The 26,974-nt window shown below is 42.7% G+C and overlaps 1 protein-coding gene across 1 annotated transcript in view; it reads right to left on the bottom strand.

Annotated features, from left to right (window-relative positions):
- Positions 1-26,974, bottom strand: part of CCDC9B (coiled-coil domain containing 9B) — a 73,291-nt gene that overhangs the window by 30,286 nt on the left and 16,031 nt on the right. Inside the window, exons 4-6 of the mRNA XM_070740470.1 lie at positions 25,659-25,817; positions 20,547-20,696; positions 8,745-8,819 (exon numbers count right to left, since the gene is read on the bottom strand). Coding sequence (XP_070596571.1) covers positions 8,745-8,819; positions 20,547-20,696; positions 25,659-25,817 — 384 coding nt within the window. The remainder of the gene's footprint in view (positions 1-8,744; positions 8,820-20,546; positions 20,697-25,658; positions 25,818-26,974) is intronic.

Raw genomic sequence — 26,974 nt, forward strand, 5'->3', positions numbered from 1 at the left:
CAGCTCCAGCTGATCGGCGGCAGTAACTTCCTGGATTGAGTTGATTTGATTTGATTTTGATTGGATTGGATTTGTATGCCGCCCCTCTCCGTAGACTCGGGGCGGCTAACAACAGTAGTAAACATCATATGACAATCCAATATAAACAGTTAAAAACCCCTATTGTAAAACCAAACATACATACAGACATACCATGCATAAAATTGTAAAGGCCTAGAGGGAAAGAATATCTTAATTCCCCCATGCCTGGTGGCAGAGGTGGGTTTTAAGAAGCTTACGAAAGGCAAGGAGGGTGGGAGCAATTCTAATGTCTGGGGGGAGTTGGTTCCAGAGGGTCGGGGCTGCCACAGAGAAGGCTCTTCCCCTGGGTCCCGCCAAACGACATTGTTTAGTTGACGGGACCCGTAGAAGACCCACTCTGTGGGACCTAACTGGTCGCTGGGATTCGTGCAGCAGAAGGCGGTCCCTGAGATAATCTGGTCCGGTGCCATGAAGGGCTTTATAGGTCATAACCAATACTTTGAATTGTGACCGGAAACTGGTCTCAGCTCATCTCTCCTTTTTTTCCCTGCTGCTGCTGTTGTGTGCTCCTCGCTTTTTTCCTCTTTCCTCCTTCCTGGCCTCAGACGAGCTTCCCTCTCGCCTGCCCGACTCCCCTCCAGCCTCATGCAGTCACCTCCCAAAGCCAGGAGAGCTGCGCCACGCCGAAGCAGTTTGGGCTGCGGTCTTTTTCCCCCTGCGAAGCCCTCACTCTGCTCACAGCTGAGATAAAAAGGCATTGTGCGGCAATAACAGTTCACTTGAACAATGATGATCATTCAAGCCACTCCCACCTGGTCACATGACCCGCAAGCCACTCCTACCCAGTCACATGACCATCAAGCCACACCCGCAAAATAAACCACACCCACAGTGTGGCAGTAAAAATTTTGCAGCCTTTCACTGCCTGCAAGGTCCCTTCCAACTCTGTTATAATCTGTCTGTTTACTGGAAGGAGGCCTCTGACAATGATGGGAACCGGAGAGTATCACTGTCAGGAAAGGAGTTGTTTATCTTTCAAGCTCAGCTTGGCCACAGCTGTGCCTGCTAGGCCATAAGGGAGTGAAATTAACCAGCTTCATTGTACTCCTTTGTCTTCTGCTGGGACAGGCAAAGGAGCACATCTGTGCTGGCTTAATGAGTCACCATCTCTAGGAAAGGGAGGCTGATTCAATTTCTGCTCAGTTAATTAAGAGCATTGCTTGGCTCAAAGGAGGCAGGCTCTCCCTCTGGGTTCATAGGCCATAGACCTTGCGTGCTGAATCCGGTTTTCTTTGTTGAGTCGACCCCGGCTTGCCAGATCCAAGAAAGCAACTTATCATAGCTATAAAGCCTACAAAGCCCTACATGACATCGGACCAGACTTATGGGACTGCCTTCTGTTGCATGAGTCCCAGCAACCAGCCAGGTCCTCCAGGTCCCGTCAACTAGACCAGAGGTCCCCAACCGCCGGTCCGCGGACCAGGACCGGGCCGTTGGGGGTTTTCAGCCGGTCCGCGGCGCCGCTGCCCTCCCGGCAGAGAACATGCAGGACGGGGTGGGGCGTCGGGCGGTGACGCAGCCCTCCACACTTCTCCACAGGGCGGGGAGAATCAGGAGGCTCCTTTGGCGGCTGGGGGCTGCCTGGCTTTGTGATTTTGGCTGGGGGGGGGGAGTTAGGAAGGTCCTACTTCTCCTCCCCCAGCCAAAAATTCAAAGCCTATCTGCTGGATATGGGCGATGAGTGGGACAGAGCGGCGCAGAAGCCTCTTGCAGCAGCTGCCACAGCCACTGGCTTCGGCGCCGCTCGTCCCGCCCATCGCCCGTATCCAGCAGAAGCTACTACCCGAGTGCTCTTGGCCGGCGGGATTCAAAGTGCTGGGGTGGGGGGTGTCCTGACAGCCCCCCCACCCCAGTGCTTCGCCTCCCGCTGGGCGGGCTAGAGGCGGGCAGCGGCGGGGGGGCGCGATGGATGAAGGTGCGCCGCTCCCCCGAGAAGCGCATTCGGCAGAGGAAGACTCCGCGAATCCCTCGCGGCTCTGTCGCGAGCGCGTCCTCCTGAGGAGGAAATGGAAGCGAGGGCAACGGAACGGCTGTTCGTCGCGGCCCCTGGTGAGTTATGCAGGGCAGGTCAGGGGCGTCGTTTGCCCGCAGTAAAGATGGTGGTGTTTCCTGTTTTGGGTTTTTTCCCCTCACTCATGAGAGAGAGGAGTCCCACGATTCTGGCCGCTCTTTACTCGCTGGCTTTTTGCCTGTCCCTGATCTCTCTCTCTCACACACACACACATACACCCCTTGCAGTGTCTTTGGGACACCTCTGTCTCTCCTTCCCCGAGCTGCTTCTCCTCCCCCCCCCCAAACCTGCTGCGTCACTAAGCTCCACCCCTCCATAACCCCACCCCCATATGACCAAAGCCCCCCCCCCCACCGGGCCGTGGAAAACTGGTTTAACTTAAAGCCGGTCCCTGGTGTAAAAAAGGTTGGGGACCTCTGAACTAGACAATGTCGCTTGGCGGAGCCTAGGGAAAGAGCCTTCTCTGTGGGGGCTCCAATCTTCTGGAATCAAGTCCCCCCAGAGATTCATACCTCCCCCACCCTCCTTGCCTCCCACAAGAGTTTGAAGACTCACTTGTGCCGACAGGCTTGGGGACATTAGACATTGTGCCGATGAATTGAATGTTTGTTTGGTTGTTAAGACTGAGAGTGACTGTTTTTTTTTAATAAATTGGGGTTTCAAATTAGTTTGCTTAGTTTTAAAAATTGGGTTTAGGATACTTTGTATTGTTTTTTATATGCTATAAGCCGACCCGAGTCCCTGGAGAGGGGCAGCATATAAATTAGATAGATAGATAGATAGATAGATAGATAGATAGATAGATAGATAGATAGATAGATAGATAGATAGATAGATAGATGATAGATAGATAGATGATAGATAGATAGACAGACAGACAGACAGACAGACAGACAGACAGACAGACAGACAGATAGATGATAGATAGATAGATAGATAGATAGATAGATGATAGATAGATAGATAATAGATAGATAGATAGATAGATAGATGATAGATAGATAGATAGATAGATAGATGATAGATAGATAGATAGATAGAAGATAGATAGATAGATAGATAGATAGATGATAGATAGATAGATAGATGATAGATAGATAGATAGATAGATAGACAGACAGACAGACAGACAGACAGACAGACAGACAGACAGACAGATGAGAGAGAGAGAGAAAGAGAGAGAGAGAGAGAGCTGTGAGAAGGAATGGTTTGCATCAGGGGTGTCAAACTCAAGGCTCATGGGTCAGATCCGGTCTGCAGGGTGCTGTGGTCTGGAAATAGTGAAAGACTGGGTTGCAGTGTCTCTGCCGGTTAAAACGGAGCTTGGGAGCCTGATCTCACTGGCAGAGCACTCGGGCCGCCTCAGGCAGCCTGACTTGACTGATATCAATCTGGCCACGCACACCCTGGTCACACTCACCTCCAGCCCCCAAGGTCAAGCACAACCCTGATGCGGCCCTCGGTGAAATAGTTTGACACCCCTGGTTTGCATGGTTTGATGGCATTAGGAAAGCTGTTCTGCTAGTTGTACAAAGAGTCTCAGCCTGCACAAAATCTCACAGATGAGCCTTTTGTGGTCCTTCAAATAGCACGGTGAATCAAACCTTTCCAATCTCAGGCAAATGAAGTGGATCCTTCCCTGCCTGGCACATCTTGGCTGCAGCGTGGTTAAGTTAAAGAGATTTGGCAAACATCACAAGTAGGTGATGTGATCTGGGAGTGTGCAGAAATTCAGAAATTCTGGAATGTAGTCCAGAATGAAATTAATAAAATGTTAAACATTAACTGGACTATTACAAAAGAAATAGCAATTTTAATCAAATATAGAGAACTAGGAGAATTTAAGGAAATTAAAACCGCAGCATTGGAAAGTGCTCAAGCGGTGATGGTATTAGGATGGAAAGATTCTACAAAATGGACACTACAAAATTGGTACTGGTATATGGTGGATCACATACATTTTGAAATTATGGAAATAAGATTAAATAATTTTGATAAGAATAAATTGGAGAAGCTGATGGTGCGATGGAACAAGGTAAAAGACTACAGTAATCCCCCGGGTATTGCGCTCCCGATCATTGCGAAACGGCTATATGGCGATTTTTGAACCCGGAAGTAAAAACACCATCTGCGCATGCGCGCCCTTTTTTTCTATGGGCACGCATGCGTAGATGGCGCCGGGCAGATCAGCTGCTGGGCGGCTTCCCTGGGTCTTCCCCCTCTTGCTGGCAGGAGGGCGAAGCCCCCCCCCAGCACCCGCTCGCCCGCCGTTCACCCGGCCACCCGCCGTTCGCCGCTCGCCCGCCGTTCGCCCGGCCACCCGCCGTTTGCCCGCCGTTCGCCTGGCTCGCCCGCCGTTCGCCCGGCCACCCGCCGTTCGCCCGCCGTTCGCCCGGCTCGCCCGCCCTTCGCCCGGCCACCCGCCGTTCACTCGCTGCCGCGCGGTTTACCAACTGAGTCCTGAAGTTCGCCTTTGACTTCGGGACTCAGTTGGTAAACCGCGCAGCTGTTTTAAAACGTCGCCGCCGGCATGTCCCGAAGCCAAACGAACCCGGGTGGCCGGGCGAGCAGCGAGCCCGCCCTTCGCCCGGCCACCCGCCATTCGTTCGCCGGGTTGGGGGTCCGGGGGGTGCTGGCAAGCCCCCCCATGCTGGCGGCGACGTTTTAAAACAGCCGCGCGGCTTCCCAATGCGTCCCGAAGACAAATTCGCCTTTGACGTTTGTCTTCGGGACTCAGTTGGCAAGCCTCGCGGCTGTTTTAAAACGTCGCCGCCAGCATGGGGGGCTTCCTAGCAGCCCCCCAAACCCGGGTTGGGGGTCCGGGGGGTGCTGGCAAGCCCCCCATGCCGGCGGCGACGTTTTAAAACAGCCGCGCGGCCCCCAATCTTCGGCTCCTCGCTAGCGCTACGGAAGTAAAAACACCATCTGCGCATGCGCAGATGGTGTTTTTACTTCCGCAGCACTACTTCGCTAAAACCCGATCATTGCTAGGGGTCCTGGAACGGAACCCTCGCAATGATCGGGGGATCACTGTATATGTTAAGTAGAATCTGTGATGTAAATATGAAAAATAAATTACAATCACTCTTTCAGTAATATTTGTTCAAGATAGAGCCAAGGATCAATAGATAGATAAATAAGTTAAAAAAAATTTTTTTTGAATCCTCTTATAGGGGTGGTGGGGGTGATGGGGGGTGAGTCTTGTTAGGTGATGGGCACATGCACAGTGCACTGTTATATGTTTGTTTTATGTAAACCTATAAAAACCAATAAAAAATTTTTTTTTTTAAAAAACCAAGTAGGTTCTTCCCCCAACCCCAAAAAATCCTTAAACTTAGACTATCTACAGTCACCCCATTCCTAATAGGTCTTAAAGGGGAACACTAATGTGCCCACTGTCCCTGTCCTACTGCCTAATTTACCTGTACCTACTTTGCTAATGTTTATATTTATACCAATACTACTACCTTGTACATGCTTGACAAATAAATAAGTGACCTGTGACACTCAGCTAAGGATACCTTATTGATGGCCATACTGTGCCTTTTGCACCCTCTAGTGGACTTGTACTGAATGGCATTGTGACGAGAACTGATGTGGTGAAAGAAACCATGAGCAGACCTGTAATATGCTCAGAAGCCATCTCAGTCTAGGCTGAATTCTATCACAATCACTTAGACCAGGGGTAGGCAAAGTTGGCTCTTCCATGACATGTGGACTTCAACTCCCAGAATTCCTGACTTAGTATGATTGGCTCAGAAATTCTGGGAATTGAAGTTCACAAGTCATAGAAGAGCCAACTTTGCCTACCCCTGACTTAGACTATAGATTTTTCTTCTCATTCATTTCTCACTAGCATAATTATTATGTGTAATTACTAACTACACCGGTTTCATTTGTGCCTCTTTTTTTGTAGGAAATAGAACGAATGCATCATTTGTTATTTCATTCGTTGGATGTGGGTGTATATGAACGTATATAAATGCTTTTCCCCCTTCTGTCCATTTGTTCCAATTCTAGGAAACTGCCTGATTAAGTATGGGTTTTTTGGCAAGATCTGTAGTTTGCCATTGCCTCCTTCTTAGGGCTGAGAGAAAGTGACTGGCTCAAGATCACCCAGCTGGTTTGTGACTAAGGCATGGCTAGAATTCAAACTCTCCCAGTTTATAGCCCAATGCCTTAATCAATACTAATGAGTTTTTTTTAAAGGTGGGTTTTTTTAAACATATAAAATGGAAATGTTAAAATCCATAACATGAACATTTCAGATTGACAAATGTAGTCACCTTGACATCAATGAGGTTTGACAGGCTGTGCAGTACTGTCCAACTCATTAATTGACTACCTGTCAATTAAGCTGCCAGAGTAAAGAAAGTTAATGGAATAGGACAGGGGAGGTTCAGATTCAAGCCTACCTTCAATGATAAAAATTTATCGCATAACTTTGGGACAGTCATTCTCAGCTCAACCTGCCTTATAGTTTTGTCAGGATAAAATGATACAATATGACATGCCTAAGCAAAAATAATAATAGTAATAGTAATAATAATAATTTATTACATTTGTATGCCGCCCTTCTCCGCAGACTCAGGGCGGCTCACAACAACAATAATAACAATGTGATAATGTAACAAATCTTAATATTTAAAAGAAAGCACCTAAAACTCCATCATTTTAAAAAACCATACAACACAAGCATACCATACATACAACCCTATAAGCCTGGGGGAGATGATGATGATAATTCTGTAAACTGTCATTTGCCCATCAAAAACAATATCTCATAATCAAATCTAACTGGATGTAAACTAATGGATGGACTATCTCAGTGTTTCTTGGTAACTTTCAGATGCTTGGGCGTCAACTTCCAGAATTCCCCAGCCAGTAGGCAATAGGTTGTCTAGGGCAGTGATTTTCAACCTTTTTTGAGCTGCGGCACATTTTATACATATACAAAATCATGGGGCACATTGACCGGGGGGGAGTGGGGGGGCTAAAAAAAGTTTGGACAAATTTTTTTATCTCTCTCTCTCTTCCTCCCTTTCGCTCTATTTCTCTCCCTCTTTCTCTCTCTTCCTTCCTTCCCCTCTCTGTCCACACCTCTTTCTTTCTCTCTTTCTTCCTCTCTTTTTTGCTCTCTTTCTATCTCTCCCTCCTTCTCTGCCTCTCTTTCTCTTGCTTTCTCTCTTTCTCTTTCTCTTTCTCTCTTTCTTTCTTTCTCTCTCTCTCTCTCTTTCTCTCTTGCTTTCTTTCCCTCTCTCTTGCTTTCTTTCTCTCTTGCTTTCTCTCTCTTTCTCTCTTTCTTTCTTTCTCTCTCTCTCTCTTTCTCTCTTGCCTTCTCTCTCTTGCTTTCTTTCTCTCTCTCTCTTGCTTTCTTTCTCTCTCTCTCTTTCTCTCTTGCCTTCTCTCTCTCTTGCTTTCTCTCTCTTTCTCTCTTGCTTTCTTTCTCTCTCTCTCTTTCTCTCTTGCCTTCTCTCTCTTGCTTTCTTTCTCTCTCTCTCTTGCTTTCTTTCTCTCTCTCTCTTTCTCTCTTGCCTTCTCTCTCTCTTGCTTTCTCTCTCTTTCTCTCTTGCTTTCTTTCTCTCTCTTGCCTTCTCTCTCTCTTGCTTGCTTTCTCTCTCTCTCTTGCTTTCTTTCTCTCTCTCTCTTTCTCTCTTGCCTTCTCTCTCTCTTGCTTTCTCTCTCTTTCTCTCTTGCCTTCTCTCTCTCTTGCTTTCTTTCTCTCTCTCTCTTGCTTTCTTTCTCTCTCTCTCTTTCTCTCTTGCCTTCTCTCTCTCTTGCTTTCTCTCTCTTTCTCTCTTGCTTTCTTTTTCTCTCTCTCTCTTTCTCTCTTGCCTTCTCTCTCTCTTGCTTTCTTTCTCTCTCTCTCTTGCTTTCTTTCTCTCTTTCTCTCTTGCCTTCTCTCTCTCTTGCTTTCTCTCTCTTTCTCTCTTGCTTTCTTTCTCTCTCTCTCTCTTTCTCTCTTGCCTTCTCTCTCTCTTGCTTTCTCTCTCTCTCTCTCTTGCTTTCTCTCTCTCTCTCTCTTGCTGAGCTTCGCGGCACACCTGACCATGTCTCACGGCACACTAGTGTGCCACGGCACACTGGTTGAAAAACACTGGCCTAGGAAATTCTGGAAATTGAAGTCAGGTTGAGAAATACTGGTTTATCTATTCGCTGTCTGATCTGATACTGGCCACAATTACACATGATTTATAAAGTGAAAACTTCAGTGGCACAACAACAGAAGTGAAATAAAATGGGCAAACTGAAAAACAAGTGAACACTTTCACATTCAGGTGTTCACATGTAGAAAAGAAAAATTATCACCGGTTACTACCGGTTCGACATGGTACGGCGAACTGGTAGCAATGGCAGCAGGAGGCTCCACCCACCCACCTGGATGTCATCAAAGAATCTTCTGCACATGTGCAGAACCATTGCGCCCATTCCCATTCAAAAACTGGTAGCAAAGATAAGTAAATTCCACTACTGTTGTGACCTTCAATTTACCTTCCACCAGTACATCAAAACAGAAACATTTTGGTTGAATTCATGGTTGTGTAGCTGAGAATCAAGAAACCCCCAAATAAGATGCTTTTTAAATAAATCCTGTTTATAATGCATATGTGTATGAGAGTAAACAAAACTGAATGTGGGGCTCAACCCTCACCTTTCTGAGGTGCGCAGTCTTCGGATGGTTATCTTCGCCAGACCACTTCCTCTCTGTGGTTTTCCTTTCATCTGTCTAAAGAAATAAAGAAGGAAGGTCTCATTTATTTTTTTCAGAAACAAAGAGGCTTCCATAGAGATGGGAAATGCCCACAGAGCTTGCAAGAAAAAACTCAAGTGTTTTTTTTTAATTAGGAATGGATAGAACTAAAAGGGACCATGGAGGGTTTTTTATGAACTTATCCAATGGAGAAGAAAGTCATATAAGAAGAAAACGAGCAAAGTTCTTGTAAATCCCTTCTACTCCAGTCTGCTGGGAGAAAGGAAGAGCAGGGCTGTAACTAAAAGCGTGGCCTTTATCTATACCAGCACATTTATTAAAAATGCATAGAAAGGGCTTCCGCGTGGCATTAAGGCATTTCCATTTTATTTGATTCACTAATTGAAAGACACTTATAACGGTATAAGTTGTTTTATTATTCTTAGAGGTTATGTAGTGCAGTTGTATGGTATTGTAGAATAGAATAGAATAGAATAGAATAGAATTTTTATTGGCCAAGTGTGATTGGACACACAAGGAATTTGTCTTGGTGCATATGCTCTCAGCGTACATAAAATAAAATATACATTTGTCAAGAATCATGTGGTACAACATTTAATGATTGTCATAGGGGTCAAATAAGCAACAGAGAAGCAATATTAATAAAAATCTTAGGATATAAGCAACAAGTTACAGTCATACAGTCAACATGGGAGGAAATGGGTGATAGGAATGATGAGAAAAACTAGTAGAATAGAAGTGCAGATTTAGTAGAAAGTCTGACAGTGTTGAGGAAATTATTTGTATTGTTTTGTTTTGTCTATTTTTGTATATATGTCATCTTTTTTATTTTAAATGTAAATAAAAACTATTTTAAAAAAGATAAAAGAATGAAAGAAAGACGGAAGGAAGGAAGGAAGGAAGGAAGACAGATAGAAAGAAAGGAAGGAAGGAAGAAAGAAAGAAAGAAAGAAAGAAAGAAAGAAAGAAAGAAAGAAAAGAAACTTTTAAAAACATAGAATCTCTCTACATTCTTCACGAAGCCAAATTGTATGTCCAGGTATGGACCACCAGGGCCAAATGAGGAATTCTAGAATTTGGAAGGCTTCCCAATATATCCCAGATAGTCAATGATGGCGACAGTATCAAAGACAGCACTGTGATATCTTTGTCAATTGAAACTCTACACATATGCCATTAGATAGGCTGAATGGAAGAGGCAGACAGAAGTGGCTTCAAAATATCATATCTTTATTTGGCAACTGTGTACAGCCCAGCAAATGCTCTGTCTGGCAGCCACCCCTTTAATACGGAGCTAGCAGACATTCTAGACAATTTTCCCTCCAGAATGGAGGACCTGACTGAAGCCTATGTGCTTCAGTCTGAGAATGTAACATATGCCATTTCACAGTCTGCTATAATATTGTTGATTATTCTTGGGTGGCTATTATTGCTATTGATGATGGCCATTGTCCTGATTCATATACAGAGTCGGGAAGCTATAGAAATATAAATATTTCTAAATATTTTATCTTTTTGATAAGACAGTTGAACAAATGCGAAAAGAATGTTGAGACTCTAGAAAGAGTGCAGAGAAGAGCAACAAACATGATTAGGGGACTGGAGGCTAAAACATATGAAGAACGGTTGCAGAACCTGGGCATGGCTAGTCTAATGAAAAGAAGGACCAGGGGAAACATGATAGCAGTGTTCCAATATCTCAGGGGTTGCCACAAAGAAGAGGGAGTCAGGCTATTCTCCAAAGCACCTGAGGGTAGAACAAAAAGCAATGGGTGGAAACTAAACAAGGAGAGAAGCAACTTAGAACTAAGGAGAAATTTCCTGACAATTAGAACAATTAATCAGTGGGACACCTTGCCTCCAGAAGTTGTGAATGCTCCAACACTGGAAGTTTTTAAGGAGATATTGGATAAATGTAGGGTTTCCTGTCTAAGCAGGGGGTTGGACTAGAAGACCTCCAAACTCCCTTCCAACTCTGTTGTTGTTATTATTAAATCAACTGTTACTTGGAGGCTGCACAGCCAATAAGGAAATTAAAATGCCATCATTGGCCATATCTTTCCAACACAATGATTAATTAGTTCATCACTGCTAAGCTAGAGAAAAACACCAGTTTTAAAGGGATACATAGCTGCACCCTCAGAGATCTGAATGGCAGGAAAGGAAGGTTATTTCTGTGTGATAGCTGACTGGCTGGCTAGCAGGCAATAGCAGCAGTGAAGAAAGGGCAGAAGCAGTTTTGTTGACAGATGCTGAGCCAGAATAAACAGGTTGAACATGCAGGGTGGGACAATGACAGCCAAGAAAAGGGATTTATGGACTCAGGATGTCCTTACATCTCACTGGACCTCTGCAAACCTGTTCCATCCTGATATTTCTCTAGCAATGTTGGGAATATTCATTTGCAAAGGTAAAACCTAGTCAGTGCATTGCCAGCTGGTGGTGAAGACATCTCATTTCCCATGCTATGGGTCTGCAGTGTAATTGTAATCCCTGCTCCTGGATGGCTGAGCTGCTGAGCAGGTAGTACATTTTGTGCCATGCAAGAGACAAAAAGAATGAAACCCCCCCCCCCCACCTACCCTCAAATTGATTAATCAATATACCAAGCCGGGTCAAAACCCTCTATATAAAAATATTTCTAATTTTACATCTTTCTTATCATTTTAACACCCTGGTTGAAAGCTGTATATGGGTGAAATCAATCCCTCCTTTATATTTGAAAATATATATTTAAAAAAACCCTCAAGACAAGATGCTGAGAAGCTGAGCAAAACAAAGAAGTTTTACTCCTGCTAACTGCCTGGGATCCTTTTATCTGAACATCAAAGTTCTTACATCGATAAAGACACAGAGCAATTGCACAATGGAAACGCCATTTCAGGGTTACATCCTACCTCTCTCTTTCATAAAGTATGGATTTACATCAGAGGGGGTTTTCAGCTGATTAGGACCGGTTCGCCCGTACCGTTGGTGGAAATTTGGCCAAGGTCACAGAACCAGTTCTACGGTTGCTTCAACTGGCAAAAGAACCCTATGTATACGCGCAGAAGCTTCTGCTCATGTGCAGAGGGTTTTTTGCACAATGTGACGGGACAAAGCACGCACTTCCATCACAATGCACACTGGTAGCGAAGGTAAGTGGAACCCACCCCTGGTTTACATAATGCTTCATTTTATTGTACCATTTTCTTACATTTGCAGCAAAACTACATCACAACATCCAAAATGTTAGAAGGGCAACAAAAAGGAGGGGAAACAAAGAAGCTAGATTGGATATGATTTGCTTATTTGCTTGCTTGCTTGCTTGCTTGCTTGCTTGCTTGCTTGCTTGCTTGCTTGCTTGCTTGCTTGCTTGCTTGCTTGCTTGCTTGCTTGCTTGCTTGCTTGCTTGCTTGCTTGCTTGCTTGCTTGCTTGCTTGCTTGTTTATTTATTTAACTAGCTGATTCCAATGAACCAATATGCCTATTCAGTCCCTTGTTCAGATTATTATTAATTTGAGTTTAGAGAAACAAAGTGCTCCTTGTTTCCATCCAGGATGTCAGCAGATGGCCAGTTTGTAACCTACTTCTTCTGCCGCCGCCCCCCTCCCCCAGTAACAGCATCAGATGCTAGATGTCTGTGCTAAATTTGTGGTTTGCTAGATTCTGTGGTTTCCTTAGAGTACCATGATTCTGGATTAAAAGAATAGGTTGCCAATTCACTAAAAACATCATGTTCTTTTAATAACAAACATGGGATCCTCAGCTGATGGTTTTTGACCACAGAGAGATCAGCCTTGTTAAGCTACCAAGTCTGTGATTATAAAGATGGCAGAACTTTTGAAATGGTGAAACTGAACTCTTTGATCTTGGAGGAAGCAATATGAAAATGGATCAAAATGAATGGGTGAGAGAGAAGATACGAATGAGATGGCTTGGATTCTGTATAAATGGTGTTACGGGCGATGAGTGGTTAGCATCCCTCAGTGTTTTCTGGATTTCATTTTGACTTCTTAGTTCCAAGGAAGAAGATAATGCAATGTGATAGATGATGTCTATCCAGGGGTGGGCTACTGCCTGGACAGGGGGAGGAATGCAGTGGGGTAGCGAAAATGTAACTCCACCCCAGAGCACCCAATTTGCACTGAAAGATGTTGTAAGTAGTAATGGGCAAACTGAATCCGCACAATTCGGGTCCATACCAAATTTTGCGGTGTTCGGTATGCCGAAAACGAACACGGAAATTTTTCAAACTTTGGGCAAAGTTTGGGGTCATGTTCGGTGTTCAGAGCTTTGATGTCACCGGCAGGTTGCTAAGGACGCCAAGGTGATCACTTCCTGGATTCCATGGAATCCAGGAAGTGATCACCTTGGCGTCCTTAGCAACCTGCCGGTGATGTCAAAGCTCCGCCCACAGAATCTCTTTGTGGGAGGGATTCCCCGATCGGGTTTGAGTTCAAGTTCGGCCAAATTTTGTGTAAAGTTCGTCTGAACTTGCTGAATCCGAACACCGTTGGGTTCGCCCATCACTAGTTGTAAGAAAATGCAGGGCGTCCTGCATAAGCCATGGCCACAGTGTGGTAGTCAAAATTTTGGTAGCCCTTCACTGTGTTTATCCCACATAGGCTAAATCCATGTCTTATTTGGCTCCTTTGTAAAATACAAGAACTGGGGAGGCGGTCTATTCTATACCATCTCAGGATAGGAGAAACCTTGCAGAAGGTGGCTTAATATATCTTTTGAATGAGAACTTCCTCCTGTATCCAATTAATTAGGCAACTGTTGCCCAGTCTCTGACCTTCTCCATTTATGGAAAAGGCTTTTTGGGAAAGAGGGGAAAGAATTGCCTTCTAGCAAGATGGGTCAGAATTTAATGAATTGATTAATTGTCAAAGTATGAACAGAGAATCCTGTTGAAGAGAAAACAAATTATTTAAACCACTTTCAGTCAGGCCTGGATATTCAGCTAATGGTCATCCTATGGATGATCTCTGTCAGGAACTTAATGGAACAATGTACCTCTCCTGGATCTCTTTTGTCTTTCCTATCACCAATTATGGTGTCCTTTAGCATGCCTATGAGCATTAGAAATTAAGGACACTGTTTTGCAGCAGTTTCTTTCCTTCCTGAATAAGCGATAGAAGTTGTAAGGGGAAGATGTCAACCTCATTGGATAGATTAGAGCATGAAATCAACTTCATAGGATGATTAAAGCAGATTTTATTGAGCGTGGTTATTATAACAGAATCTTACAAGTCGGACCGTTCTGATTTTTGAATATTACCATTCGTCATGGCCGAATTGTGCTGATAACATAGGTATGTATGTTTCGGTTGATTGGATTGTTGTGGGTTTAAAATGGGATTTTATTGTTTTTTTATCATTTAATGCATTTAGTATAATATTGAATTCTTCTATTATTGTATTATATTGTGTTTTTATATTTTATTACTTCTACTATTGTATTTTATTGTGTTTTTATATGTTGTAAGCCACCTTGAATCCCAAGGGATTGGGTGACATAGAAGTCAAATAAACAAATAAACAAATAAATACATACATACAGACAGACAGACAGACAGACAGACAGACAGACAGACAGACAGACAGACATTTTTATAAATAATGACTTCAGCACTTAGGCAAAACTGCAGTAAAAATGTTCAGTAAATGAGTTGGCACTAATTAATCAACAGCTGTTGATTAACAGCTGTAGTTACCAGCTGTTTACTTTAAGAAAAAATAACACTGCATCATGCAGACACAAAATTTCAAGTCTTGAGATTCAGGTTCTGAAGACAATGTCCCCCTTGCAGATCAGGGACATATTACTATTATTTATCAATCAGAAAAATTCCATGTTGTTCCAACAATTCAAACAAATAATTCACTGCAGCCAACTTGCCATGGCCAACTTGCCATGGGGAGGGACAAAATAAAATGCGAGTGACAAAAAATTAAAATAATTTTTAAATTATGTTAAATACATTGGTACCTCTACCTAAGAACGCCTCTACTTATGAACTTTTCTAAATAAGAACCGAGTGGTCAAGATTTTTTTGCCTCTTCTCAAAAACCATTTTCTACTTACAAACCTGAGCCTCCAAAACTGTAACCAGAAAAGGCAAAAGGCAGGGAGAAGCCTCCGTGGGGCCTCTCTAGGAATCTCCTGGGAGGAAACAGGGCCAGAAAAGGTGGGGAAAGCCTCTGTGGGGCCTCTCTAGGGATCTCCTGGGAGGAAACAGAGCCAGAAAAGGCAAGAAGCTCCAGGGGGCTTCTCTAGGAATCTCCTGGGAGGAAACAGGGCCAGAAAAGGCAGGAAGAAGCCTCTGCGGGGCCTCTCTAGGAATCTCTCGGAAGGAAACAGGGCCTCAACCCTCCCTGTGGTTTCCCCAATCGCACGCATTATTTGCTTTTACATTGATTCCTATGGGGAAAATTGCTTCTCATTACAAACTTTTCTACTTAAGAACCTGGTTGTGGAATGAATTAAGTTCATAAGTAGAAGTACCACTGTAATTAAATTAAATTAAATTGAATTGTCCTGCAGGAAGTTGTCCTGTGGCAAGTTGGCTGCATCCCATTCCGACCTAGACGGTATCAAGAATACCAGTTTTTGTGAAGCGTCTTTTACTGTGTAAAACCGTAGACGCAGCAAGCCCAATTAGAAACAAGGCCTTCTGTGCCTCTTCACTTTTCTCTCTGCCAGCTTTGTGTTGTTTATCTAACATATTGCAATCGTCTGGCAGAGTCTGTACGGCACTAGGTTACACACAGCCTTACATCAAAAGGCAGTCGATGCCAAATGCCCTGTTTATATCCCCCTTAAAATGCCAGGATCAAATGTTTGTGTTCTTCCCTCCAGGAGCCCTGGGCTCAGGGACAATGGTGCACCGTTGCTGGGAAAGTGCTGGCCATCAGAGAGAACCCTGAGCCGGCTCTGTTAGCTGTCTCTCCCAGCATGATTTACACTCTTTGATTCAGTGTGTCCATTTGATTCCCAGCAGGCCCATCAGACATCTTGCCTGGAAAAAAAGAAATAGTCTGGGTCCATCTAGGGTTGCACAGCTCGGCAGGCCTCCCCATTCAGCAAGGAACATTTTTTTTCCTCCCTTTTCAGACAAAAGCGAGGCCCGGGCACTTCACACACACACCCCACGCTGCCATTGCGTTGCACCCCGCGGAGCATAAAGGACACACACAAACTGTGCTGTTCTTGGGTTAATCTTCTCTGTCAGCAGCACATCACTCAGAAACATAGAAACATAGAAGATTGACGGCAGAAAAAGACCTCATGGTCCATCTAGTCTGCCCTTATGCTATTTCCTGTATTTTATCTTAGGATGGATATATGTTGATCCCAGGCATAGTTTAAATTCAGTTACGGTGGATTTACCAACCACATCAGCTGGAAGTTTGTTCCAAGCATCTACTACTCTTTCAATAAAATAATATTTTCTCAGGTTGCTTCTGATCGTTCCCCCAACTAACCTCAGATTGTGCCCCCTTGTTCTTGTGTTCACTTTTCTATGAAAAACACTTCCTTCCTGAACCTTATTTAACCCTTTTAACATATTTAAATGTTTTGATCATCTCCCCCTTCATCAGTTTCAAGCGGTCTTAAATGTGTTTGGAAATCTTGGCCCAGGAAGTATAAATAGCATTTAGCATTTAGACTTATATACCACTTCACAGTGCTTTACAGCCCTCTCTAAGTGGTTTGCAGAGTCAGCATATATTGCCCCCAACAATCTGGGTCCTCATTTTACCCATCTTGGAAGGATGGAAGGCTGAGTCAACCTTGAGCCTAGAACTGTGTCTCCTGATAATAACCACAAAATGCCATTTAGAACAATGCTAAAAGAATTGCTTGGTTATATGAGCTACATCTGGGCTCCAAAACTCCAGCTGACCAAGGAACAATAGAAACCACTTAGTAAGGTAAAATCTTCCATAATGCAAGTTTCGTTTCTATGTTTTGGTTGGGAGCAATTTCAAAATAATTTTTTCACAACCTTGTTCTGGGTTTTTATTGCTGTTGTCATTTCCCAAGCTGGGCTCCCAATGGTGACAGTTCAAAACCCTGGCCTGATATAACCCCGTTTAGGTTCTGAGCCCATTCAAGGATAGTCAGGTGCTGCTACCTGCTGATATTAGGTATAATAAACTTCATAAAATGGAATCAAACCTGCTGATTGCCTCCTTTTGCAATAATTATGACATTTTGTAGCAGTTAAGTTTTAAGCTTTTACAAACTTGAGGATGGAGATAGTGGAAAATATCAAATCTGTTGTTGCAGATTATTCTCTCTTATCACAAACACTCCAAAGCATTTCTATATAGAGGCACAAGCTACATATGTATAAAGAAACTCATTCTGTCTACTTGCTCACAATGCAGTAGTGATATGCCTTTTAAGTATGACAACATATGCATCTCTTACTTTCAGTAAAATAATATTTTCTCACGTTGCTTCTGATCTTTCCCCCAGTTAATCTCATATTGTGTCCCCTTGTTCTTGTGTTCACTTTCCTATTAAAAACACTTCCCTCCTGAGCCTTATTTAACCCTTTAACATATTTAAATGTTTCGATCATGGTTTTGTGCATGCCAGGGGGAGTTGGGACAGCATTGAATTATGGGTGTGGAAATGCACACATGCAACCCCCTCTACACTCACCCCCCAAACCTTTGGCATGCCACAGCAAAAAGGTTATCCATCACTGCTCTAGACTGAGCCCTTGTCATCTTGCCCATTACCCATCTCAGGAAAACTGGGTGTGGAAAAAAACTGGAGTGACCAGGAACAGCTACAAAGTTTAATCCAACAGGACTGGAGAGAGGAAGGTTGGCTGATGTATGAATTCTTTTTAACCAAAGAGGGACGAAATTGTGCAGCACAGCAACAAGAGGAACAAAGTTAGGTCTGCTAAAATGTCTCAGGGAAAAAAGCAAGGAGTCTCTATGGCAGTGATGGTGAACCGAGGGCACAGATGCCACAGGTGGCACACTGAGCCATATCTGCTGGCACGCGAGCCATTGCCCTAGCTCAGCTCCAACGTGCATATGTGTGTAGATCAGCTGATTTTTGGCTTGCACAGAGGCTCTGGGAGGAGCCGAACAAAAAGATGATGATTTTTTATGCTGCTTTCCAAGTAAGCCAAGTATTCTGTGTGATTAACTGTCCGTCTGCTGTTTTTTAGTGATCATGCTTTTACGAAATAAATCTTGTCTAGCAGAGCAGGAGAAGGAATGTAATGAATGCAATTAAGAGAGATAACGCAGCCAGGAAAGATACGCCAGTATGAAATGTGTGTGTAGCCGGAAGAGAAAAGAATAAAATGGAGTTTCTTTGTTTATGAAATAATGTGTTTGATAAAAGTTATTTGTACTTGCTGAATTTCTACCAGAAACCAGACCACTAGTCTTATCAGAAGTTGGGAAACAGGCCATTTCCTGCCACCAGAGGACCTCCAGGGGACGGGGGAAGCTGTTTTTCCCCCTCTCTAGGCATTGAATTATGGGTGTGGACACTTGCACATGCGCAATAGCATGTACACACACTTTTTTGGTACCCAAGGAGAAAAGAGGTTGCCGTCACTGCTCTATGGTGTGCTGTTTTTAGTAGCGCCCTTGTTTTTCTCACTCCAAAGAGGATTTATTTATTTATTTATTTTGTCCAATACACAATGAGGGTTTTTAGTGTACAGTGGAACCCCGACATAACAGCTGCTCTACTTAAGAGCAACTCGAGATAAGAGCTGGGAGGGGAGAGATATTTTTGTTCTACTTACAAGCCCAAATTCGAGATACAAGCGCCAAGGAGCTGTCTCCTGAAGCCAAACGCTAACTTCCGCGTTCGGCTTCAGGAGACAGCTGCGAAGCGGCGCGCGTGTTTTAAAAGGTTGCAGCCGGCCTGGGGGGCTCGGGGGGGTGCTTGCAGCTTTCTTTCTTGCTCTTTTTCTTTCTCTCTTTTACCTTCCCTTCCTCTATTTCTTCTTTTCTTTCTCCTTCCCACCTTCTTCCCTCCCTCCCTCCCTTCACTCATTCCTCTCTTACTCTCCCCTTTCATAAGTTTCCTTGCTTCCTTCCTCTGTTCCTGTCCCTTCCCCCTTTCTTTCTTTCTTTCTTGCTCTTTTTCTTTCTCTCTTTTACCTTCCCTTCCTCTATTTCTTCTTTTCTTTCTCCTTCCCACCTTCTTCCCTCCCTCCCTCCCTTCACTCATTCCTCTCTTACTCTCCCCTTTCATAAGTTTCCTTGCTTCCTTCCTCTGTTCCTGTCCCTTCCCTCTTTCCTTCCTTCCTTCCCACCCTCCGTCCATTCATTCACCCATTCCTCTCTTGATCGCTTAAAGCCGGTCCCTGGTGCAAAAAGGGTTGGGGACCTCTGTCCTACAGGATTGGGTGGCAGAGAAGTTGAACATATGTAAATTTAAAAGTTTAAGAAAGTTTACAAGTTAAGTGAAAGAAACTTCATTATTCATTTATATGTACATGTACATTTCTTCATTAAAAACATGTCTTTCTGCATAATTTAGACTAACTTTGTGAGTTTTTTGAGGGCTGGAACCAATTAAAATTATTTACATTAATTCCTATGGGGAAAAGTTGTTCGAGATAAGAGCTGCTCGACTTAAGAGCCCAGGTCCGGAACGAATTAAACTCGTATCTCGAGGTACCACTGTATATATATTCAATACACCAGGGTGATTCGACACAAAAATATGTAACCCTTCCCTGGTGCAGAGCTGAAGGGATTGGATACTGTAGCCTAGAGGATAATTCTCTGCCTTACAAGGCAAAGGTTGCAGGTTCAGGACCCAGTGGGTATGACTAGCTGATGAGGCCAAAATAAGGCCAAAATAGATCTATCCTAGTCTCCCTTAATTTTCTAATTCAGCAAAAAAAACATGTGACACATATAGATAGAATTGTCGGCTATCAATAAAATTAACTGCCTTGGAAATGGCCCTGGGTTGGGCTGAGAGGCAAATAAGGAGCTGTGATGTTCCTTCAATACACCAGGGTGATTCGACACAAAAATATATAACCCTTCCCTGGTGCAGAGCCGAAGGGATTGGATACTGTAGCCTAGAGGATAATTCTCTGTCTTACAAGGCAAAGGTTGCAGGTTCAAGTCCCAGTGGGTATGACTAGCTGATGAGGCCAAAATAAGGCCGAAATAGATCTATCCTAGTCTCACTTAATTTTCAAATTCAGCAAAAAAACATGTGATATATATATATATATATATATATATATATATATATATATATATATACACACACACACACACACACACACACACATAGTAAAATATATGATGAAGGTTATAGAGGAGATCCTCATAGTAAAATATATCTATGAAAGAATAGAAAAGAAGATATAGGAATAGAACATATCAATGAAAGAATAGAAGAAGAGATATAGGAATAGAAGGAATTTAACCAGTCGCCATCATTAAAAATGATAACCAAGTGTCCCTGGCAGCAAAACGCTCCCTCCCCTTTCCCCTTGCACAGCTGCTATAAAGCTGGACATCAATTCTGTCCTACTATACAGGAGAGAAGCAACTATCCAAGTGGATTATTTCCATTTACATGCAGAATCTGTTCCAAAGGTTTCCCTTCCCAGAAGCTGCTAAGAGAACAGCCGCGGTCTCTACATCAGAAATTGACAGCCCTGTCAACATACATTAAAATTAGCACAAAAATTCTAGACAAGAACCGAAGCTTTTGGGAGGCATTTGGAAAGCGCTCACCCTGCCTTTGTTTTCCATTGTAATAGCAATCTGCATTCTTCCTCTACAGAAAGCAAGCCGCTCATCCCTCTCTTCTTCGCTGATATCTGGGACCTCTGCTGGATTCTCAGGATCCTCAGATCCCCATTTCTCTCGGACAACTCGCTTTCCCTGCAAAGGGACGAATGAGAATTACATATTCTTCCCGACAGACAAGTCCACACTTCCTTTCACATCTCTTGTAATCGGTGTGAAGTGTGGTGGTTTAGAAAATGAGCGTAATACTTCTAAATTTTCTATATTTTCAATCAAATAATAATTATTTAGAGGTATTAAATATAAAGTGTTGTGGTTAGCTCTGGCCCAGCTCCTGCCCCAAGGAATGTGCAGGTGGATGTAGGGGAGACATCCACATGCCGCAGGCCTGTTTTGCTCCCGATGGAATCTGCCGATGAAGCCTCCTCTGACCAAGGCAGCATGAGTGACAGGGAAGAGGGGAGTTTGGCGGACAGTCCAGGAGGAGATCAATCATCCGTATCATATTTGGATTCTGAACAAGAATTAATGACACATCCATGCATGCATAGAGTAATGCATAGGAGACAACAACTAAAGGATTATTACAAGAGAAAATGAGGCCACCTATGGTTGGGTGGGGCTCTAGTAATTAGGGCTGCTGCTATAAATAGCAGTGTTTGGGTTTTGCCATTGTGAAAGAGTATCTGATCGCAGTTCTTCAGGAATCGCGTGTTGCTGTTTTCTGGACTTTGTTGATTTTTTCACGCCTTTGAAACCAAAGCAGAGCAACGTGTGTGTGTGTGTGTGTGTGTGTGTCTCACTTCGTTGGAAGAAGAAGGGGTGTGAAGTTTCCTCACAGCTGCTAGCTAAGTACTTAATGACTGCTTAAGGGAAATTGTACAGATTACCCAGTTGTTTTGGGACGAGTGCTCTTTGCAATACAAAAAGAGTGCTTAGTTTATTTTGAATTTTGTGATAAAGAACATTGTTTTGGATTTTCAAACGTGTGTGTGTCTGCAATTTGTACCCTTGAATTTTTGGGAGGCTCCTACCAGAGAGCCTGGCAGAACATAAAGTAAGAAATATAGATATGTATTAATAATTGTTATTTGTTAATTGGCTGAATGTTAATTGGGTTTGGAATAAATTTAAAAATTTGTGATTATTAAATATGTATCACTAAGAGGGAGATGAAAAAATTTGAAATTTGTTTGTTCTTATTTGTTTTTAATTTTTAACACTAGATAGGCTATATAGGGGTTTTTAGAAAAATGTGTAAAGAGAGGTAGGGGGCACTATAGCTTAGTACTTAATATGTTAGAAATATAGTTGGTACCATAGTTCCCTCTAAGCTGAGCAGTGAGCAATCGCTCACTTAAAAATTATCATCAACTCAGAGTTTACCAAACCTGCCCAGAAGCCGAGAGGGAAAGAGTGAGAGGGAAGGAGAGAGAGAGGAGGAGAGGAAGAGAGAGAAACAGATAGAAAAAAGAGAGGAAGGAAAAGAGAAAGAAAAAGAATGGGAGTAAGGAAGAGAGAAAGAAAATCAAAATCTAGTTTGAAACTAGCTCAACTATTTAAGTGGCATTTTGATATTGATAGAGTTGCCCTATTATGAGCTCACTGTTATAGACACACAGTACAGTATTTTATTTTGAAATTCTCTGAGGCAAAACAGGGTGGGTTTTTTATTTGTTTGTTTGTTTGTTTGTTTGTTTATTATTTCTGTGCCGCCCAGTCCCGAAGGGACTGCCGCTCAGACACGATACTTTTCCGCCCACCCCCACCCCCAAAAATAGAGGGAACACTGGTTGGTACTATACATTTGAAGGGACAACAAGGAGGAAATTTATTTAGAAGATAATTGGTGTAGCTGGATGACAAAATTAGAAAATTTTGCAATGAGGAAAAATGATTTATACCGAAATTAAATAGGCATGAACTAAGAATTGTTTTGTGATTATATATGAGTTACTAACAAAATATTGCATTTTATTGTATTGGAAATAAAAGGTATATTGCACTGTATATGAAGAGAAAAAAATTATTCAGAAAATAAGATTGACTTTGGTGCCAAGCATAAGTAGAACATTTACTTGGAGAGGTTTTGAACAAAAGCTCAATCACAATAACCGAGGGAGGGGGAACTCAAGGTGTTTATCTATCAATCTACATCAAACACATGGTGCTGTTAGGACATTGTCATTTGGGTCCATCTTTTATTAACGGTACTCTGTTTTGGGCAGCTGCCTATCAACAATAAAATAAGCAGCTTGAATTTAATATTTGCTACAAATATTCTCTAATAGACTAAAATTATATATTGCATAGATGGAAACGCAGATTTGGGACTCTGACATCAACTTCGTTTTACTAAAATTCTGGGGTTTATGAACTTCTGCTGGGTGGCAAAGAATAACTTAGGAAAATGGATATGAGGCTGTGAAGTAAAATGGAATGCGAAAGCCAGGAAATTGATTTCAGTCTCACAGTTTGCCACAACAAATTCGCTACAGAAATCTATTCTCTCTAATCAGCCTCATTACTACGGCAGATCTTTCATTTTTACTGTTAAGTCATCAAGCTACAAACCCTTTTTTGATCTCACAAATGAAGTTAACTTTGCATGTCCCAGGATAAGATTGCAGAGTCCAATTTGAGTAGTCACCAGGATAAGAGGTTTAATCTTCAGAGCTTTGGGACTTGTGCTGGAGGCCATCCTTGTCTCACCAGCATGTGTGTGAGAGAAGTTTACATTCAGGTGAGAGAGAAGTTTCCTGAGGATGGGTTCTAGCACGAGTCCGAAAGCTTGGAAGAATAAGCCTCTGGTCACAGATTGGATCCTTTTTGTTCTAATGACGAAATCTACTAATAGATCCTAATCTACAGTATATCTTCCTCCGTTGAATAAGTGGAATATTCTCAGATAAAGATCACCACTAATAGGTTATTTATCAACAGTAATTATAGGATCTCTAATAATTATATAGATTCCACATTATGACTCAAATTCATTGTTATAAAGTTTGTTGGGTCACGTTCTAAATAATGTTGGGAAATTAGATTTAGAAGTTGTTGAAATGAGATGCTCGAGTGAATCTTTCTTAGCAGAAATGCTGAAAAACTAAATGAAACTATACAGAAGGATGCTAAATCTGCTTACATATCAAACTCATTGGAGGTCTTTAGATGTAGAAAGTAAGGAATATGACCTTGGCAGAAATACTGTCATTGTTAGAACAATGACATAACATTTGGAAGCATCTCAGATAAACACACACACACACCTTAATTCATTGGAGCAAAACAAGGGAGAGGAGGTACAGTCAATCAAATTTGTAAGATTCTGTTATTGTAACCAATCTCAGCAAAAGTAGTCTTAGCCTTCCTGTCAAATTGATTTCCAGGTCTGGTTTATCTAGAGGCTTAAGCTCCATGGTTGAGTGAGGACTTGAATATGGTCTTCTTGGTGTAGCCTTCCTCAACCACTATTGTTTAAACCAGTGTTTTTCAACCAGTGTGCCGTGGAACAAGGTCAGGTGTGCCGCAAGAGGGAGAGAGAAAGAGAAAGAAAGCAAGAGAGAGAGAGAAAGAAAGCAAGAAAGAAAGAGAGAAAGAGAGTGAGAGAGAGAGAGAGAAAGAGATAAAGAAAGCAAGAGAGAAAGGAAGCAAGAGAGAGAGAGAGAATGAGACACAGAGGGAGGGAGAGCAAAAGAGAGAGAGAAAGAGAGAGGGGGAGAGAGAAAGAGAGAGAAAGAAAGAGAGAGAGAAAGAGAGAAGAAAGCGAGAGAGAGAGAGAAAGCAAGAGAGAGAGTGTGTGAGAGAGAGAGAAAGAGAGAGAGAGAAAGAAAGCAAGAGAGAGAAAGAGTGAGAGAGAGAGAGAAAGAAAGAAAGCAAGAGAGAGAGAGAGAAGGAGAGGAAGGGAGAGAGAGAGAGAAATGAGAGAGAAAAGGGGAGAAAAAAGATAAATGAGAAAATGATTGAGGCAGAGAATGAAAGGAAAGAGAGAAACAAAAGAGAGAAGTGACTCTTGATTTAAAGCATATGATAAAAAGCACCCAAAGAATAAGAGAGGAAAACCCCCCAGCCCTCACCTGTTTTTGGAAATGGTTCAAGAGTGTATACACACACACACACACACACAAGGGGGAGATAATATGTATAATATGTACTGTCTTAGAGTGTCATTTTGTGTCATTTTGGTTGGTGGTGTGCCCCAGGATTTTGTAAATGTAAAAAATGTGCCGTGGCTCAAAAAAGGTTGAAAATCACTGGTTTAAACAAGATATAATGTTTTAATCAAAGGTCATGCAGGGATGGAGAGCATTTTTTTCTAGATTTGATGAGATTTGTAGTTATATTTCCATGTGATCCACAGTGCCCAGAACCTCACCTTTTCCCCTCAGTCCTGGTCACCATACAATGTGCTGCCAAGAATTGGCCAAATAGAGACATGAACTGGGAGGTAGATATGAATGACGTGATCTAGATTTTAAAAGTATGTATTCCATTATGCCTTCAGCACTAATTTAGCTAGTGGATAAGCAACATGTAGGAATCATGTTGTTGATTATTATTTTAATTTTTGATTTTTATTGTATAATTCCCAGAGTCACTAGCACCGTAATAATTAAAGTTGAGGAGGTAATTAATCTAGTATGATACAGTACATCTATGAATGGAAATTAATTCCCAGGTGGTAGCTACTGAAGAAAACCAGGCATTGCTGAAGTATTTATGGCATAATCTAAGCAAGGGTAGGGAATGTTGGCTCTTCTATGACATGTGGACTTCAACTCCCAGAATTCCTGAGCTAGCATGATTGGTTCAGGAATTCTGGGAGTTGAAGTCCACAAGTCATAGAAGAGCCAACATTCCCTACCCCTGAATGTGTTGATATCTATTCTTGAATTTGTGAAATAGCTATTTTTTTAACTGAATAATAATATAGTATCTTTAAAATTAACACAAAATCCAAGAGAACTGGAAAAACAGGAAAAAATACTACAGTCAAGGTGGGCAGAGTTTTGTTCATAGAAAAGCAAGCAAGAAACTTTTAGAGGCAATGCCACCTCTAATGATTCAACCGTGTTTTGGTGGTTTCTTTAGACCCACCTTGCCTTTATTGTCCATGGTCACAGCCAACTGAACTCGTTTCCCCATTCTGAATGTGAAGACGTGATCATTTTCTTCCTCGTCTTCTTCGCTACCAACCCCAAAGCTTGAGGCAGAAGAGCAACTGCTTCCCCACTTCTCGTTCACAATCCTTTTCTCCTGCGAATGGAAGGGGGTGTGGTTACAAAAATTAGGAGCGTTACTATTTTTCACTTTTTATTTTTATTTTTAATAAAATATAAACTTATCTAAGGAGAATCTGTCCTAACATTTTCTTTGCCAGTAATATAAACACCGTGTTCTGTCTGGGTCCCTCCAGAAGCCAACACCAACCCAAAAAAGAAGCCAGACACACTGGTAAAAAGCAAAGGCAGTTTATATAAGTCAAAGCAAACACTGGTAACAAAAACTGCCCTTCCAAATAGGAACATGCTGGAACTTCACAGATGTTTCACGAAGGCCATGAAATAAGACAGGATACTTGCTGTCAAAAGCAACTCTGGAGATAACAAACTTACGCCTCCCCCAAGTCTTCCAGATTTCTAGGCCACGAGCCAAGATCAGAGACGCCGAGATACAGAGCAGGGTCACAGGACTTCCATTCGATAACGCTCCACAAGGCTGTAAGGGCTGGCCTGCCTTTTTCAACCCTGCTGAGGAGAACCACACCCAAACCCAGCTGTTGCCAATTCAATGATGCAAATACCTTTCTAATTGGTCCCGTCTCTGAGCAGCACGTCACTGTCTCATGTCTATTATGGCCTGTGCTTCCTCATCCAGTGAGTCCAGGCTACTGGCTGGGGAGAGCCCTCCCCCGGGGCTCTCAGGCTGCTCCCCCTCCTCCTCTTCCTGACTTTCCTCTCCCCCGTCTGCCTGTTCCTCCCCCTCCTGTTCACTGTCCTCCTCCTCTGGGCATGGATCCAGCAGAGACGCAGCCGGTCCCTGAGGAGCCTCAGGCTGAATCACAACACACCGTGGGGATTTTTTTTAGATTGAAGAATAGCCCCAAATATGGAAAAAGAAATAACAAAATGATACCACGTTTACCAATTCAAATTATAAATGATACCACATTTACCAATGCTAAATGTATTGGAGTGATAAGGAAATAAATTGAATTGTGGCCATTCGATTATGTTGAATGGATTGTATAGCCCAGGATAGGCAAAGTTGGTTCTTCTATGACTTATAGACTTCAACTCCCAGAATTCCTGAGCCAATCATGCTAGCTCAGGAATTCTGGGAGTTGAAGTCCACATGTCATAGAAGAGCCAACTTTGCCTACCCCTGGTATAGCCTCTTGGTCTCATAAAACC

Source organism: Erythrolamprus reginae, chromosome 1 (assembly GCF_031021105.1).
Source record: "Erythrolamprus reginae isolate rEryReg1 chromosome 1, rEryReg1.hap1, whole genome shotgun sequence".
NCBI classification, from domain to species: domain Eukaryota; kingdom Metazoa; phylum Chordata; class Lepidosauria; order Squamata; family Dipsadidae; genus Erythrolamprus; species Erythrolamprus reginae.